We start from the raw sequence: 17,193 nt of genomic DNA, 5'->3' as shown, positions 1-17,193 counted from the left end.
AGGCAGAGGGGGCATAAGCTATGACGTCAACTTCAGTAACAACAAAGTTGATGTGCCGAAGTTGCATGTGTAGGGCTTGCCACCTATTCTGTCATGCCAGTTGCTTGCCACAGAAATTCGTGGTGTTAGGAGTCGAACCTCCCTGGCCTGCTCCCCAATTCGCTGGCTTCCTCTGTTAGACGTTGTTTCATTGGTCGTTTGACGCCATATACAAGGTCACTGTATTTGTGCTGCGCATGGCACAACGTCTGCGCGCTGGTCTCCATGCTCGTTAAGGACCTAGCGAATGGCGGAGTGTGGTTGAGTTAGTGAGGCAAGGCCGATAACAGGCACACAGTAGCCACGTCAGTCTAGCTCGCCTCCAATCAGTCACATTTTATCTTGCCAACGCATCGCCCGTGGCCTCTCTCCTTGGTTTCTGACTCGTCCCCTCATGCTGGGTAAGCTACTGTACGAGCCATGATGCTCCAGGCACGCGTACGAAAATGGCTTAGGTTGATTGTATGGTAGACGTGCGAGAAGGACTGAGAACTGTGCCCGGATCCTTCACTTTCAGGCGAAACGCCCCTCGTCAGACCCGAAGAAGCTCTTGCCACCTTTCCGTGGGGTCATCAGGAATACATCTACTGCGTCCATGAGTTTTTCCTCTTCGCAAGACCTGATGTAGCACTAATGTGCGACGGTGCACTAATGTGCGACGGTGAGAAAAAAGTAACCACGTAAACTACGAAGCCGGCACTTAATTGTACAGTTCAGAGGAACCGTACTGAGGTAAACGAGCAAGCGCTCAATAATCCTGAATAGGCAAAAAGAGTATAACCTCAGTGGTGTACCTACTGCCAACACTTTAAGCGACAAGCTTCACCTGTACTTACACCCGAACCCTACAACCCAAACAAGCCAATCCTCGTCTACACTTCCTATCTCGCCTGACACCTATGAAAACTAAAAGGCGACGTATGCCATTTCAACGCTACTTCCCACGAAAGAAATGTGTCGGAACCGATATTTCAATGCCTCGCAAAAATGTTCTGCACCAGTTCCTGAGGCCCAAGTGGCGGCGCTCGCAGAGCGAGAGCGTCTGCCAATGTTGTATTGAAATGTACTCCAATCGTTCTCTGATGAAACTGTATTCACCCACGAAGTGTTGGCTCCAAAGTTTCCCATCGACTTTGCACACAAAGAGGAATACCGCAGTTACAAATCCTTCATTTCTCTCCCGTTTCTCACGAAAAAAAAAAGTCGCCGAGTCGCCCTTTGGCGTGTACGAAGCGCCGCTCCTTCATACCCGTGGCCCTCTTTAAGTGTGCCACTCGTGCACTGGGAACTGCCCATTTGTCTTTCCGCGGCATCGTCTACAGTAATTTGTCTACGGGAGCATTCCCGTTGCATTTGGTCCGCGGCAGCGTATGGCTCAGCGGAAAAAAATGAATGTCAGAGCATCCGTTGTGATAATGCGCAGAGACGTACGGTCAATCTTCTTCTTTCTTTTTATCCTTTTTACCCTTGGGCTTGAAAATGTCGGCTTCGTCGGGCCCTAGAACGTTCTCATCAGAAGGCTTCAGTCCCGTCCGCGCTTCAAATTGCATGCGGGCAAGCCTGGCATTGGAAAGCTTCTGCCTTTTTTTGTTGTGCCGGCGCATCAGCCACGAAAACAGTGCTAAGGCACCCCCAACTAGAGCTACAGTGCCAGCCCCTCTAACAAGCCGAGCAGCTGACGGATTGTGCGCTACGCCCCCTGCATTTTCGTGAGCCTTTCCAAAACCCGTCAGACCGCCCGCAACTGCGGCGCTCACTCCGCTCATCATGCTAAGCCTCTCCCACCACTCCTTTTGCTTCTCGGCCCTCATGAACCTGTCGTACTCCTTTTTCCCTGTGACCACACGGCAATACAGGCAAGCTCGTGCACCTCTGCCTCCCCACTACCACACGTACGCTCCTCGTTCTGTAGAACGCTCACTCGCAGGCAACGGGTACAAGAATGCACTTATTCACGCCTACACGTGAAAATAGTCAGACCCTCAATACTGAGCTGTGTCCTAACAGGCAAGTGTACAGAAGCTTCAGTCAACGAGTGCTTATTCACATACACAAATCGGTTTCTTCGAGCTCCTCCGGGGTAAACTCAGCGACTTCCTGTTCCTGATTCTTCTTAACTGCATGCACAAGGACAGTCGATCGCATACAGTGGGTAAGCGGCTACTGACTGGTAACGCGGTCTTTGGTGGCCTCAGTATGAGACTGGAGCAAGCAAACACGAGATCAATCGATAAAGTGAAGCATTATACGCCATTCGCTATGGGTGTCTCGTGAGTAGGCTGAACGTAAACATTGCCAAACCGACTTGTTGCCTGCTTATATTCCTTGCTTTCCAAAAGAAGGGTCTGAATGTCCTCCTTCAGCTTCGCCATTTTTTCTTTTGCCTTCTTAACCTCCTCAGGAGACTTTAACTTATCCAGCTTTTGGGCTGCTTCATCTCGCGCTGCTCGTGTTGCAGCGAGCCTTGCCGCCTGAGCTCCATGGTAGTCCCTGTCGACTATGCTTAGAAAGCACAATAGCCCGAGCACAACCAAGTGACACGTCTGCGCTTTAAAAGCCTTCATTGGGCTCTGGTTAAAAACCCATCAAATGAGCTGTTCGTCTAATTCCGTTTTGCGACCACTGCGGTTGACCAGAGAAGACTTGCTAGCGCTCGTGAAGACGCCACGATCGCGAGCCCATCCGCTGCTTTCCTCTAGCTTTAAAGCTGAAAGCACGAATATTAGCTATTAACCCAATAAAAAAGATCGAAATTTTGGCGAGGAAAAACAAATCGTACCCAGAATCGACGGTGCCGCTTGCTGGCAAGTCTGGCTCGGGGATGACGCTCGCGCCGAGCTTTTCGAATGACAACAGCGGCCACCTGTAGCAATTTAGTCAAGTTTGAAAGAAGAGATCAGAAAAACGATATAAATAAGTAGCAAGTTTAAATGAAAGTACTAAGCGCTTTTATGCGGAGACTCCTATTATATGAAGTTGCCCATGCTAGATGGGCTCTTGTTGCGTTGGGGCCCTCTAAGCCTCCGTCATGCATTGCACTGCTTGGGCTGGCGTGGGGCAGTGAGGTCACGGTCCCTTTCAACATGAGCACATAGTTTTTCTTGTCGTGCTCTGTGAGCAGTTTGTTATTTACTTTAAAGGCGAGCCAAGGATTTGGCTTGTTTATGCAAGTGTGTCTACTTTATTGAAAGTACACGCCTGCAAAGGCTCCGTTCTGTAGGTGCCTGCCCCACATTAGAACAAGTTTGCAGCCTCCTTCCTGTTCTGCACCACGACAATGGCAGTAAGTTCTCTTGATTTTTTTTGGCGTGGCTCTGTTTTCCTTAAGAGGTGGTGTAATGCATGGGGGGCTTAATGCCGAGGAGAATGTAGAAGACCTTGTGAGGAACTGTGGGGCGCGAGAGGCAGCCCAATATCTCCAAACTCTGCGCTGGAAGTCTTTTCCCGGCAAACTGTGGTCCCTAGAAAAGCAATGTAGCTTCCTTGAAGGAGCAAAAGCCCTCTGAGAGAATTGTCTTCGAGCACTACGTTTCCGCCGGAGCTCTCGGCATTCTGGACAGGTGCTTGTGTCTATTTGCCCGCAGAAAGCGAAAGTGGCACAGCCCGTCGCGAACGACGATTCACTTTCTTCGAGCGAAGAAGAAGTTCAGCCAAAGAAAGTTGCGAAGCCGGTTTCCACTGCGAGTAAGAAGAAAACTGCCCCGGTGCCGCCACCGAGCTCCTCCGATGACAGCTCTGATGAGGATCAGCCGAGTGCAACTGTAGTGAAGAAGGCAGCGGCTGCAAAAGCAAAAGCAGCTGGCAAAGGAATAGCTGCGAAGGCTCAGTCGCAGGCTCAGGACTCCTCCGAATCAAGCTCGTCAGAAGATGATACACGTACGTTATGCGCGTTAGCGAGCAATGTGAAATGGCGATCAGCCAGCAAAGCTTGAACTGATTGCTGTTGGTTCAATGTAGGCCAGCATGCGCTGAAGTGCGTTTGTGCACGGCAGTATGTGGTTAGTGAGCCTCGATGCTAGTGCATGCGTAACTATCGTATTTATTGTATTTCTTATGTATCGCGCTTTTGCGTGGGCGGTATCCAGATGATGAGCATTTTTGCTACTATTGACCTTTCGGGACTGATATTTTTCCACCAAGATCTCTGATCTGGAATTCGCCCAATGTGCAAAAGACCGCGAGTCAGAATTACTTGTGCACTGTGTACTACCACCTTATGTTGATGTTGATGTATCTGCGCCTGAGTGCCGAGCGTTTCAACTGTTTTGCTTGCAGCGGCTGCAAAAAAGGGGAAAGGCGCAGTGACTAAGCCGGCGTTGCCCCAAAAAGCCGTTGCTCAGAGTTCTGATTCAGAGGATTCGTCTGAAAATGAGCCACCAGCAAAGAAGCCAGCGCAGAAAGTAAAGGCTGGGGTCCCACAAAAGAAAATCGCGCCGCCAAATGACTCCGGGTCTGACGACACATCCTCAGAAGATGAGAAGCCCGCCCCGAAGAAGGCACAACCCAAGGCCAAGGCGGCCCCTGCTCAGAAAAAGGCTGCAGTGTTGCAGGATTCTGATTCAGACGAGTCCTCCTCTGATGACGGGTTTCAGGCAAAAAAACCAGCACCAAAGGCGAAGGAGGCACCTCCACAGAAGAAACCAGCAGCGCCAAAGGACTCTGACTCGGATGAGTCATCCGAAGACGAACCACCCCAAGCGAAGAAGCCAGCAGCCAAAGGTAAGACGGCAGTAGCAGCACCTCAGAAGAAAGCAGCGCCTCCCCAGGATTCCGACTCAGACGAGACATCGTCTGACGACGAGCCGCCCGCCAAACCGGCGGCGCCGAAGGCTAAGGCTTCCGCGCCACCGAAGAAGACAGCAGCAACAACGGAGGACTCGGGTTCAGACGAATCTGATTCAGAGGAGAGCTCCTCTGACTATGAGGCGCCAACGGGAAAGAAACCAGCAGCTAAGGCCAAGGCAGCGCCTACGAAGAAAGTGGCTGCAGCGCCTGATAGCTCCGATAGTTCCTCATCTGACGAAGAACCCCAAGCTAAGAAAGCAGCACCTAAGGCCAAGGCAGGCCCGCCACAGAAGAAGCCGACTGTTGCAAAGAATTCTGATTCAGATGAGTCCTCATCTGAAGACGATGGGCCCCCGGCGAAAAAGCCAGCAGCTAAGGGCAAGGCGACAGCAGGTCCCAAGAAAGCAGCAGCGGCGCAGGACTCTGACTCTGACGACTCGTCTTCTGAAGAGGAAGCTACCGAGAAGAAGCCTGCAGCTAAGGCTAAGGTTGCAGCGCCGCTGAAAAAGGCAGTGGCTGGTGATTCCGATTCAGGGTCGTCGGAGGAGGAGGCAGAAAAGCAGCCACCTAAAAAAGCTGCAAACAAGAAAGGGAAGGCTGCAGACATGGAGATGGAGATTGATGGTAGTAGCTCAAAGAAGAGAAAGCAGGGGCAGGACCACCAACAGGCCCCGAAAAAGAAGCTGCAACTCACTGATCAGTCCGCTGCCGCCCGTATGCGTAGTGAGATCTTTTGCGGTGGCCTTCCGTACTCCGTTACAGAGGTGAGGAAGAAAAGGCCACAGGCATGTATTTGGTGTGTTTGCTGCATGGGGTGATTGCCGCAAATTTGTCCGACGTGCTCAAGTGCTGGCAGGCTCCAGCGGGACGCGTCTTGCTGCAGTCTCTGTGGCTGATTTCGTGGTCCCTCCATTTGCCCTGCAAAAGTAAAGTGGCTTCTGTTTGACCCTTGACGCAGTTTGACATGGCGTCACGGGATAGGAGGGTCATATACTATTGATACAACGAAGTGCATGCTGTGCGTCGGTACCTTCGCATGGGAGTGAATTGGAGTATGCTTGTCTGTGCAGTTTCTTGTCTCTTCAGGAACAGCTGAAGGAGTTATTTGAGGCGGATTGTGGGCCGACAACTCGCATAAAAATTTTGGAGGGGAAGGGAATTGCTTTCATCACATTTGAATCCGAGGAGGGCGCTGCGAAGGCTGTAGAGTTCAACCAGACAGAGTATGAAGGCCGCACATTGCGGATTAATCTTTCAGCTGACAGGCAGCAGGGTGATAGGGGCAAAGGTGACGGGAAAGGCACCTCTCCTAGGGAAGACAAGATCAAGGCGGAACCTTGTAATCAAATCGTCCTGAGAAACCTGAGCTTTGATACTACTGAAGAGACCATCAGGGAAACTTTTGGCGACTGTGGTAAGCCTCGATGCCGAGGCATTGGCCTTGCGCATGTTGGGTTGCTGTCTAGCATATTTTTTGAACCCTCATATGCTTATTTGTGTCATTGTTTTCCATTGGTTTGAAACCTGCCTGTTTCAGGGGAGATTCGAGCAGTGCGTATCCCAGTCTTCGAAGACAGTGGGAAGCCTCGTGGGCAAGCCTTCTTGGAGTTTGACTCTGTGGAGTCTGCCACGAAGGCACTTGAGTACAACAATACAGAGCTGGACGGTAGAACAATTTGGGTAGCGTATGCCCTGCCCAGAGGCTCAGGCGGTGATAGGGGTGGCAGAGGCGGACGTGGGGGCCGCGGCGGTGCGGGTGGCGGTGGTAGGGGAGGGGGACGAGGTAGGCGCGTGGTTTGCTTTGCCGCAAGCAAGTATTGCATTCATCAGCCTGCTACGCTACGTTGGGTTTTCGTTACTTGGGCCGCGTTTTTTACATGGGGACGGTCCGTGTGTGTTTCTCGTTGGCATTATCTATTTCCCGTTGGAGTTTGTCTGCAGGTGGTGGCCGTGGGGGGTTCCGAGGAGGTCGGGGGGGCGGTGCCTCTGCGGTGAAGGCTGCAAACGCGGGGAACGTGCAAGAGTTTCAGGGGAAGAAGATGACGTTTGACGACAGCGACTGAGCCGCACGTGCTTCCGTCGTAGTTGTGGACTCATTAGTTGAGGATATGTTGGGTCGGCGCTAGATATTCCGATGGGATCGTAGGCTCTTCCCTGGCACCATGAGCGGAGGGGGGGTCTCAAATTAGCGTTATAGGCACAGGCAGTGCAGGATAGCCAACTTTCTGCCAGTCCATGGCATTGCAACTGTGGGCTTAGGTGCGCTGCGCTGTCGCTCGGCTTTGCACACCTCGCAATTTTTGATACTTGCACCAACGGAGGGCGCGAGGCGTAATGCTTTAGCTCATTTTGTCTTTGTACACGACACATGGTTCAAAACGTCGGACGGTTCGTATGGAGGCAGTGGTAGTCTAGGCACAGGCGTGGGCGCTAGGCCTTGCGGGATGCAAACCAGCGATCTATGCCAGGACGGGGGGGAAAAGTCTCAAATTCTGTAATGATGGGACACAAATAAGACCCGTAGTTAGGTAATTCAGATTATCTGTTCCTAGACCCCCATTTAGGGGGTAGAGAGTCGATGCTTGGAGCGGATGGGGGAGCTCCTGGCTTGGGCATTTTGGCACTGCAGAACTCGCGGTGGAAGAGCAGCGCACTAACGAGTAGTTCCACGAGACGGACAACCGACAACAGTGCCACGAGAAGCCACAGGAATATAAAGTGGGGTCTAATTGTGCAAAAAAAGGCGGCCTCAGCTGCCGCCCGCTCCGTCTGTTGCATAGGGTACATTGGGTAGTCACACACCACGTTGAGGGTTGCAAACTCGAAAGTCATAGCGAAGAAGGAGACAGCGTTGGTGAAAAAGAAGACGAAATTAATAAGCATGTTCGTACACGACAGTAAGTGCGACCGCAAGTGCGCCATCCACACAGTAAACGCCCCGCTAGCCATGTTACTCACCGCGAGAATATAACCACCCCATTTCAACGCAGCAAAAAAGAGGCCCATCTGAACTACCATGGGGCTCTGAAGCCCTCCCGTATGCACCGCCGTATCCATCGTTTCAAGCATCATTTGGTTGCTCTGCCCGCCAAGCATGATGGTGGAGCATAGCAGATATCCCGCAAGCATAAACTTCACACAGCCAAGCCCCAGCTGCGCCGCCCACAGCCGCGAGTATCGCTGAAACACCAACAAGCCAGTGCTGCACGCGCAGAGAATCGCGACTCCTAGGCAAGCGCACGAAAGCCCCAGCTGGTTGCACATGTTGACCGAGGCCGCTCCTATAGATGCGCTGTCAGGCCTGAGTGAGCCGTTAACATCGAAGCGTTCCAAGTCACAGAACTGATACGTAAGGAAGACCACTGGAATAAACACCCCCACGCACGCACCCACCCAGGCGGTGCAGCAGGTAGTTACCTTGACCTCATCGAGGTACGCCTTTCGCGTGCCTTTAAGCAGCGCCTGGCACGTAAAGTAGCAGTTGCCGGCCATGGGCAGCAGCATTAGTACCAATCCCGCCACTAAGGATCCTGTGATGGACTCGTATGCCATAACGCCGATCCCGAAGTTCGGCAGAGCCCGAAGCAAGATAGGAAACGCCAGGATGCCGCCCCCTCCGCTGCACTTAGACATGTCTACACATGACACAGCGCGGCCCATCCGCTCCAGCGTCGTTAGCACGATTACTAGCAGCGCCAGGGAGCTGCCAATTCTCAAGGCCAACGCGCACAGAAAGAAACGCCATAAAACAGACCCGGGAGCTAGCCACAGCTTACTGCCCCTTTGACCTATTACGACGTCCTCTCCCATTGAGCTTTGCGCCAGGGTCCACTTCTCTGTCGGCCGTTTCAGAATCCCTTCCTGCTTCCGGCCGCTGCGTTGCCGCGTTGGCCCCCGTCCTCCTGTTGTGGAGGCGCGCCTCAGTAAGGCGCTGCTACCCGCAGCAGCTCCGGGAGGCGACGCTCGCCCTGCAGAACCCAACGCGCGAGAAGCCCCACCTCCACTCGCCACGGAGCCCTCAATGGCTAGCGGAGCCAACTGCATGTTTTCCCAAGGGGCCTCATCGTTTGTGTTAACGGGATGTTCAGGCTGGCATGAACGATCATACGCCTCGCCTGAGGCAAATGATGACTGCACGTCGTCGGCTTCGGACCGAGACTGGTCCACGTAACAAACGCCTTCCCCTTCCTGCTGCTGCAGCTGTCGCTGCCGATGCTGCTGCTGCTTCAGCTTCTGCTGCTGTTGCTGCGTGACGTCCACTGAACAGCCTGATGGGCCTGCACTGGGACTAGCAGATGCCGGGGCAGAGCTAACGGAGGCCTCATTCTCCGATCCCCCGGGGGTTGGAGCGTCTCCGCGAGCCATGGGCTGCCACCGCCCTCTCTGGCCAGCCCGGCCTGACTCGGGATAGAAAGGTTCAGAAGGGGTAACATCGAACTCGTGACTAACGCTGCTACTGTTGTTGCGCCGGCTGCTCTGTTTGCTGCTTCTCGATGCCCCTCTGTGGGGAAAATCGTCGCGAGATATCTCAATTGAGAAGGAGCTGCTCATTTTCTAGCTCTTCGTGCCCAGCTTTGACCTTTCGCCGTTTGTGGTGTCGCTGCTTGGGAACAGCAAGAACTTCTTGGGTGCCGCAGAAGACGTAATGCGTGGCCGGCACCTGACCTTGAGGAAAATCTTCCTTCGCCTTCTCATAAAAATGTGTGCACTGCTATCCGCCTCCATGCAAGATGCGAATAGGCCTGTATAACAAGTATTCGAGTCTTCAACTGGTGGTGCAGTGCTGCATTGCTGCCGCCTGCGCTGGCCGCTGAGGAAGCATCACCAGGCACTGCAAGCTGCGGCATCGATAAATGCAATGCCAGGTGTGTCCATCCATGTTCAGGATTAATGACTTCGAAAGACAAAGAGTCAAAGGCAGAAAATAGAGATCTCTGCAGCGTCTGCACAGATTGATGGACAGTCAAGGACGAGATGGGACACAGAAGAGCTGCGCGAAGTAAGCGCTGCTGCTATGAGCAGAGGCTAAGTCACCATATGGGAATACAAATAAGAACTAATCATGCTTTGTGAGCTACAAAAAAAAACTCTGAGTAGGGCAAACGGCCGCTGAACGCTGTCGAGCCTGAAGGTGCCGGATGCTATTGTCACCGCCTCCAGCAATCTTATGGAAGTCTCGGCAAAACCGTAAGCTGTATCAAGGCGTCCTTTTTAAATAAGAAATGCTAAACATCTTGAACAGCCACTGGTGCTATCCGTTATTTTGATTGAAGTACGAACGGGCGAACGACGCATGCGATCGGGAGGCCCGCCAACTCTGCACTGCGGGGGCATAGCCGGAACAAACCGCACAGCAGTGTCCCCAGCACTCATGGTTTACAGCGAATAAAAGAAATAATCTTATCATGGCCAGGCTAGTAGGTTTGCTGCCAGAGGGCCCATCAATTTCTGTTCACCTAACTGCCCAGCAGTGCACAGTGCACACAGCCGTACGCACAACAGTGAAAATATATACAAAGTGAAGAAGTAATTAATTTATCATACATCAGCCACAAGTTTTCGTGCTGAGAGTCCGTCAGCTGCGATTGACATACACTTCCCAAGAGTGCACATTGTGAGACGGCCTGCTTGTTCTTCAGCTGCACGCATTCCTGGGGGAAGTTAGGACCATTGTCTTTTCGTACAGCGCATTTCCTGTTTAAGTCGCCCCTTGAAGATAATCAGCTTCCTTGTGATGGAATCAAGGGGCTGGTCCTTGCCTGTTGTACACGGCGGGGAGCGCCGTCGTCCCTGATGGCCTGCGATGTCGGTGACGTTTGCCACGCAGTCCCCTGCTCACAGCCCAGTGGCAAATGAAATTTCTGAAGCAGTCACTTCCTGGGATAAACGTCCCAAAGAGCCAGAACGGCAAAGCAGATCTGTGGACTTTGCCAGAACATTTGCGGTGTTGATGCACGCGGTGCAAACGAAAGCACGTAACCACGCAGCTCAAAGAGACGCATTGATATAAAATTTAGACCTTACCGATGTCTGTATGGGGCCCTGGATGCACAGAACGAAAAACACCTTGTCCTCAGTCACATCCCCCCAGGACTATAGTACTAGACGAGCTCTCATACAATCCCCACACCTTGATGACATGAACTTTCCTGCTTCAGTTTTGACACAAGAGACGTGAAAGCACAGCTGAAACAGCGGCTGTAAACTGGTGCTTAGGGATTGCTATTTGCCTCCCAACCAATACCCGCATGGCCCCAACACATTCTACAGTGGTGAAACAGAGCTTGCCAAATACTTCGTTTTTCATCCCCAAACTCTTCACAGACGCCGACTTCGAACTCGGCTAGTCACAACCGTTTAGATGATGTGTGCTGTTTGTTCGACTGGTTCCGCTGGCTTCTCCTAGCCTAACGAGTATAACTAATGCGTGAGAAATTGCCCCAAGGATGTTTTGCGTGCTACCAAGGTAGTGCAAACATGTACTGCCTCCAAGTGGTTGTTGAGTGAGGCCGTGAGCGAAAAATCGCTGTATATGGTGAGGAACCGCGTCATCAGGTCTTCCTGGAAGTCGTTGTCCTCCTCAGGTGGCTTGCAGTCATCCAATGGGTGACCCCAAATAGCGAGCAAAGATCCTCAAAGGCCAGTAAATGTTCGTTGTAGCGCAAAAGAAGGGCTGTGAATGCAATGAATGGTTCAAAGCTGTAGTTTACTGGAGAATAGAGCAATCACACAATATTCCCTGAAAAGATGCGGTTGCTAGTTGTTGGTAGTATCAGCTAAAATTGTGGATGCCCACAGCCAAGCAATCTCTTTACAGGTCTTGCTGGATTTTACTCCCCCTGCATCTGGGTACAAATCGCTCTGGTGTGCCTCTCTACGTCTGTGCCATTTTCTGTTATTGTTTTACGCGTGTTTTCCTGAACGAGAAAAAAACCCATGCACAGCCAGCCTGAGGCCAAAAGGCTTTACAGACACAGCCCTCTCTGAGTCATTGTTTGCGTTCGTGCTTGTGTGTGCTTCCGCTGTAGTAGAGTCAACAGTGCCTCATCCAGAGCTTGACGGTCGACAGCATCTCCACCCCTCCTGACTGCCCTGAAGATACTTTCATTCAATAGGTTTTCAAGGTCTGCCCCGCTGAGGCCCTCGGCAGCCTCGGCTATGGCCTGTAGGTGGGACCACGCATCTATTCCCAGTTGCATCCTTTTTCTTTTTGCATGCAATTTCAATATTTCATGCCTTTCTTCAAGTGATGGCAGATCCAGGTAAATGTGACGATCAAAACGCCCAGATCGCAGAAGGGCCTCGTCGATAGCATCCAGCCTATTTGTCGCTCCAACAACAACAACACCACCAGCACCTCCTGTCACCCCATCCATCTCCATAAGGAACTGGTTTATTGTTTGCACATATTCTTCGTGTCCGCTGGATAATCCCACAGGGCCTACGCGGCTACCAAGAGCGTCGAGCTCGTCGACAAATAACACACAAGGGGCCCTCTTCCTGGCGGCCTGAAACACCTCTCGTACCCTTCGAGCCCCTTGGCCCACAAACGTATCGACAAATTCCGATGCTGCGACGGACAAAAAGCCTACAGAGGCTTCTCCTGCTACAGCCCGAGCTAGCAACGTTTTGCCAGTGCCAGCCGGTCCCACCAGTAACACCCCACGCGGTAGCCGGGCACCCATTGCAGTGTACAGACCCTCCCCATTCAGGAGCAATACAATCTCCTGCAGCTCATGCTTCTGCTTGCAGATAACGTCAGCAAAGGACGCAGCGGGAGGGCAAGCCTCCAGCCCTCTGTCTGTGCCTGTGTCCTTGCCTCCCTTCAGAGGCTTTATTAGGGAGCGCAATAAGCAAAACCAAACGATGAGAAAGAAAATGGGGAACGAGAAAGATAGTACGTCCGAGACTGTCGCCGTCCTCACAGACTGAAATCGGGGCACCTGCGCAGCCACAGCGCGGAAGAAAGCCGCTTCAGCCCCAGGAACGAGATGGGATGTTAGTTTTCTCTTGTCCTTCAATAATAACAACAAACGAGACCCAGAACAGTACTGCACCTCCTCTACTGCATTAGCTGCCACCAGCTGCAGCACCTGTGAGAACGATATTTCATTTTGCGCCTTCGACCGTCGTCGTGGGGCGCACCAACCGAAAAGGGAGCCTATGGGCATGAGAGGCATCCGTGAGCTAGTTCGCGGTGAGGTAGAAGAGGTGGATGACACTTGTTCACCAGGGACCCCGCTCTGGGCCAATGGACCTGCACTAGCCTGTCGGGAGCGCCGTAGCCGCAAAGCCAATAGCATGACACAAGCGACCGCAAAAAGCTTGAACTGATATGCGTCAACTTTGGGGCATTTCTTGCTAAACAAAGGCACAATGCCAGGCAGCCGGGTCAATATGTGAGAAAACGACGAAATAAACTGCTGGAATGAACGTAAGACAAACACAGGTGCCCGTAGCATGGAAGAAGTCGTTTCATTTCCATCTTCATCCGAGGCTCTACCACCTGACCCTGTGGCGGATAGCTTAAGCAGCTCGTCTTCGCATGATGTGGCTTCTGCCTCTTTCGTTGTGACATTCTCTTTCGAGCTGCTGGAGCTGTTGCAGCTTGTGTTGCCGTTGCTCGTGTTACAGTTGCCGTTGCTAGTTTCCCTGCCCGATTCGTCGGAAGTAGAGACGCTGCTTGTGCTCTCGGCCGGTTTTGGTGGCCTTGGTGGACCCCCGGATCTGTTTAGATGCGGCTCGGGTAGCATTTGCTGCTTGCTTCGAGACGTCCGGCTGCGGCTGGCACTACTTGAGATGAGGTGTGACCAGATAATCAGTACGGCGAAAAAAGATGCCCGAAAGATAAGCAAATGCAGGCATAAAGCTTTGCTTGTCTTTACTTGTTAGAAGATGCATATACTGAGCTATTTGGCCAGCGTATAAATTAAATGAACTTCCCCTGGAGCTGGAGGGCGTGCCGCTGAGTGGTGATGCCAGGTAGACTTGCCTACAAGTGTATGACATGACATGAACCTAAAAAAAAAGTCCTTCAAACATTTTTCGGGAATTTGGAGGGAACAAACACATTTCTACATTTCCAGCATTCTTTTGTTGTTGCCTCCGCTTGCTGTTGCATGCAGGGGTGCTGTCTTACAGACCCAACAGACAGATGTATTAGGGATGGTTTCAACTCGCTGTCGTAGCTGGAACTTCTGTTTAAATTCGTTCAATAATGGGCATGAAAAGCGATGACAAGTAAGCCGGAGTTTTTGAAAAAATATTTGAGGGGGCCCAGGCGACCTAGGGGGCCCCCTGTGAACCAAGGGGGCCTCAAGCTTCGTAGTGACGACGAACTTGACGGCTGCCTTGTTCCCAAACAGAATGCTTCACGGGCCCGTACCAAGAAGACTCTCTTCAAGGTGCTGCGACGGGACGCCAACGGTGACAAATTTTTATTTGCCGACGAGGAAGACGAGCCAGAACTGCCGGACTCAGAAGAAGAGGAAGTACACGTAGTGGGGGAGGATGGTCAGACCCTTGTTTTAAATGAAGAGGAAAAGAAGAAGGTAGCGCAGCTGATCGCTAAAGAAGAGGGCTGGGCTCGGCCTCGTGGCGGGTCCAGGGAACCCAAGAGCCCTAAGGAGGGGGTTACCTCCGAGGTAGAGAACCCAGAAGTGGACAATGCTTGGAAGGAGGTCTTTGCCATTGATGAATCGTTGGCTGAACGTGCGGTGTCTCCAGTTGCAGCCCCTTCTCCCTATGACAAAAGACGGGCGCGAAGAGAAATTCCAGCTGACAGCGCGCTTCCGGTAAGACAGACAGACCACAGCCCTTCGCCTCAGAGGAGGACGACTGGAAAATGTATTGCATCACGAGGCAGGAAAACGTCTCAAGGTGAAGATCTGTCTCCACCCAGAAAGGGCAGCGACAGAGATCTTTCGCCTCCCAGAAGGTCGCAGCGCTCTCTTTCCCTCGGGCGTGAAGGAGAAGACAAAGATTTGTCTCCTCCGAGGAGGCATGCATCTCCTGCTGCGTCTTTGCGAGGTGGCGGCAGCTCCAGAGGTTATGATGCCCATCTCGACCCAGTGCTGGAACGGGACGCAGGGGACGCTAGGGATCGGGACCTTTCGCCGCCAAGACGCCGCAGAGAAAGCGCAGCCCAAGGAGATGCGGAGGGAGAGTAAGACTTTAATTGTTTTGTGATTCTCTGCTGCAGCAGCTTATGCTGCTGCAGCAGAGAAGCTTCAGCAGCAGTTTGTGCTGCTGCAGCAAAGGAGCTGCAGCAGCAGCGTTTGCTGCTGCCGTTTGTGTTTTCGTGGCCATGTTTTCTTTCAACACTTGACTTGGAGCTCCATATGGCGATCCGCAGCGACACCTTCTAGCTCGTTGTTAGGTGGCGGCAATGTGGACTCTGGTGTGTTTTAAGGTCACACAATACTTGCTCTAGGGTTAATGATTTTTGGGTGGGTGCAGCAGTAATCGAGGAGGTGAAGTGCCAGCCAGTCGGGTCATCTTTCGAGACAGAGAAGGACGCATTATATCTGAAGAGGAATGGCTGACCCTTGAAGTGCGGTTACACTATATGGGCGTGAGGCTTATAATGTACTGGGCTTCAGGGTTGACGCTCTTGCATTTAGATTTCAGGGTTTCAGCAATGTGCAGGAAGGCGCTCGCATGTGTGGAGTGTCACTTGGGGAGGTGAACCGTACATTTTGTGGAGTAGGGGCTAAAGCTGCTATTTACTTATGTCTCTTTGTCCAGTCTGCGTTGGTTTTTGTGCTATAACCATTCAGGGAACAAAGGGGAGGAAAAGACCGCGGGAGAGAGGCCCTGCTCCGGTTAGTGTGCTCTTAGCATGCTGGTGCTATGGTAATCAGCAGGGAGCCATAATGGGGCCTATCACTCTCTGCTGACCAATCATGAGCCTTCGTGGTTGAGTATTTCTTGAGCTGTTCTCCTTATTGTATAGGTACTCGAATGGGGCTCCGGTCTCAAGCAGAAGGAGGACTTGGAAGCGAAGAAAAAGGAAGAAGAAAAAATCGCGAAGCAACCATTCGCAAGGTGAGGTGTCTGCATTTGCGTTCAGCGATCCTTTTAGCTGCACGAAAAATAACTGGAAATGAAGTGGGAGATGTGTCTGTAGAAAACGAGTTGCTCTGTGTTGGATCCTTGATGTTTGCGCTTTCTTCGTGGGTGCGGATCCATCGTGTCAGGGCCTTGTTTCTATTCACTATTCACGCCACTCATTCCAGCAGCTTGCATTTTGCCTTTATCTGCGCAAAGGGAATTGCTATAGGACTTGAGAAGGGAGAGTAGAGTAGGAGTGGATAATACATCGTCGTTACGTTTGCGGATGCTCATACGTGAATGTATATGTGGCCCTCCTGCTGATGTGCTTCATCCCAGGTATGATATTGACGAAGAACACGACGCCGAATTAAGAGCACGCGACCGGTGGGACGATCCGCTGGCGAAGGCGCCGTCAAACACAGCTCAGGGCCTAGACCGGAAGCAAAAGGGGAAAGAGGACGTGGATCGAGAGAAAAAACACCGTAAGATAGCTCAAAGCCCATGGAGCTTTACGTACAAATCAGAGGTGCTTGTGCAAAATCAGATTTGGATAAGGGCAGGATCCCAGTGCTGTCATTTGTAGTTCCCAAAGAATTCGCAGTTAGCTTGCTCTGCAAGGCCACCGCGTGCTGCTTTTTCTCTGATGAGCGCTGAAGTTGGTGCATCCGCTGCTCGCACTGCGTAACAGTATTCACTGTCGTATTGTCAGATGCCACACACGGAGCACTGAAAGCAGACATCATCGAGAGCACAGCAAGCTAACTGCAATATAAACAGCTTTCTTTGAGGCCTACCTAGCCGCACGGATCGTTCATTTGTTTTCGTGCTCAGAGAGGCCAAAGTGTCCCCACGACGCTCCACCCAACAGGTTTGGTATTAAGCCTGGCTACCGGTGGGACGGAGTCGTTCGCGGGAATGGCTACGAAGAGGAGCGTTTAAAAGCATTGTGCAGAAACTCGTGAACTGGCCCTAAAAGGCCAAGACCCGCAGCAGCAAGATAAGCAGACGAAAATATTGAACTCCAGCAGCAACACAGCAGACAAGGCGAACTCGCTTGCTAGCTTCTAGGGCATTCGCGTCAGGGCCCTGGTGCTTGGGGTATTACATTTTGAAATGGAGGTTTTTTGTGGTGAATGGAGCTTCTTGTAGACGGCTTTCACTGCGGTTACACTTAGTCGTTCAGCCCACTAGCTAGTTACACTTATTTACTTCAGTCAACATACTTGAGCTTGGAGCCTGGCTCCGCTTCCCAAAGTCTGTGTTGCTGCGTGGTTTAGTAGTATGTTTGGATATATGGTAAGAGATGCAAGTTGT

At 52.0% G+C, this 17,193-nt stretch overlaps 5 protein-coding genes across 5 annotated transcripts; 2 read left to right on the top strand and 3 right to left on the bottom strand.

Annotated features, from left to right (window-relative positions):
- Positions 1-1,472: 1,472 nt before the first annotated feature.
- Positions 1,473-2,603, bottom strand: ENH_00019340 (hypothetical protein, conserved; the record flags this gene model as incomplete). The annotated part of the gene is made up of 3 exons (XM_013579377.1): positions 1,473-1,873; positions 2,091-2,156; positions 2,345-2,603. The coding sequence occupies 3 exons, from the start codon at positions 2,601-2,603 to the stop codon at positions 1,473-1,475; spliced, it is 726 nt and encodes a 241-aa protein (XP_013434831.1).
- A 774-nt stretch (positions 2,604-3,377) lies between these two features.
- Positions 3,378-6,887, top strand: ENH_00019330 (nucleolar phosphoprotein nucleolin, putative; the record flags this gene model as incomplete). The annotated part of the gene is made up of 6 exons (XM_013579376.1): positions 3,378-3,419; positions 3,624-3,915; positions 4,315-5,588; positions 5,911-6,238; positions 6,362-6,607; positions 6,766-6,887. The coding sequence occupies 6 exons, from the start codon at positions 3,378-3,380 to the stop codon at positions 6,885-6,887; spliced, it is 2,304 nt and encodes a 767-aa protein (XP_013434830.1).
- A 475-nt stretch (positions 6,888-7,362) lies between these two features.
- ENH_00019320 (hypothetical protein, conserved) lies at positions 7,363-9,375 on the bottom strand (the record flags this gene model as incomplete). The annotated part of the gene is made up of 1 exon (XM_013579375.1): positions 7,363-9,375. One exon carries the CDS (start codon positions 9,373-9,375, stop codon positions 7,363-7,365), a length of 2,013 nt encoding a protein of 670 aa, XP_013434829.1.
- Positions 9,376-11,789: 2,414 nt separating this feature from the next.
- Positions 11,790-13,577, bottom strand: ENH_00019310 (OSIGBa0115M15.4 protein, related; the record flags this gene model as incomplete). The annotated part of the gene is made up of 1 exon (XM_013579374.1): positions 11,790-13,577. One exon carries the CDS (start codon positions 13,575-13,577, stop codon positions 11,790-11,792), a length of 1,788 nt encoding a protein of 595 aa, XP_013434828.1.
- Positions 13,578-14,057: 480 nt separating this feature from the next.
- Positions 14,058-16,841, top strand: ENH_00019300 (hypothetical protein, conserved; the record flags this gene model as incomplete). Its single annotated transcript, XM_013579373.1, has 6 exons — positions 14,058-14,989; positions 15,283-15,376; positions 15,603-15,647; positions 15,779-15,870; positions 16,216-16,361; positions 16,711-16,841. 6 exons carry the CDS (start codon positions 14,058-14,060, stop codon positions 16,839-16,841), a joined length of 1,440 nt encoding a protein of 479 aa, XP_013434827.1.
- Between the last annotated feature and the right edge of the window lie 352 nt (positions 16,842-17,193).

Source organism: Eimeria necatrix, genomic scaffold (genome assembly GCF_000499385.1).
Source record: "Eimeria necatrix Houghton genomic scaffold, Enh_scaff164, whole genome shotgun sequence".
In the NCBI taxonomy this organism is placed as follows: Eukaryota; Apicomplexa; class Conoidasida; order Eucoccidiorida; family Eimeriidae; genus Eimeria; species Eimeria necatrix.
The sequence above is the reverse complement of the archived record's forward strand: the minus strand, read 5'-3'. Positions and strand labels throughout refer to the sequence as shown.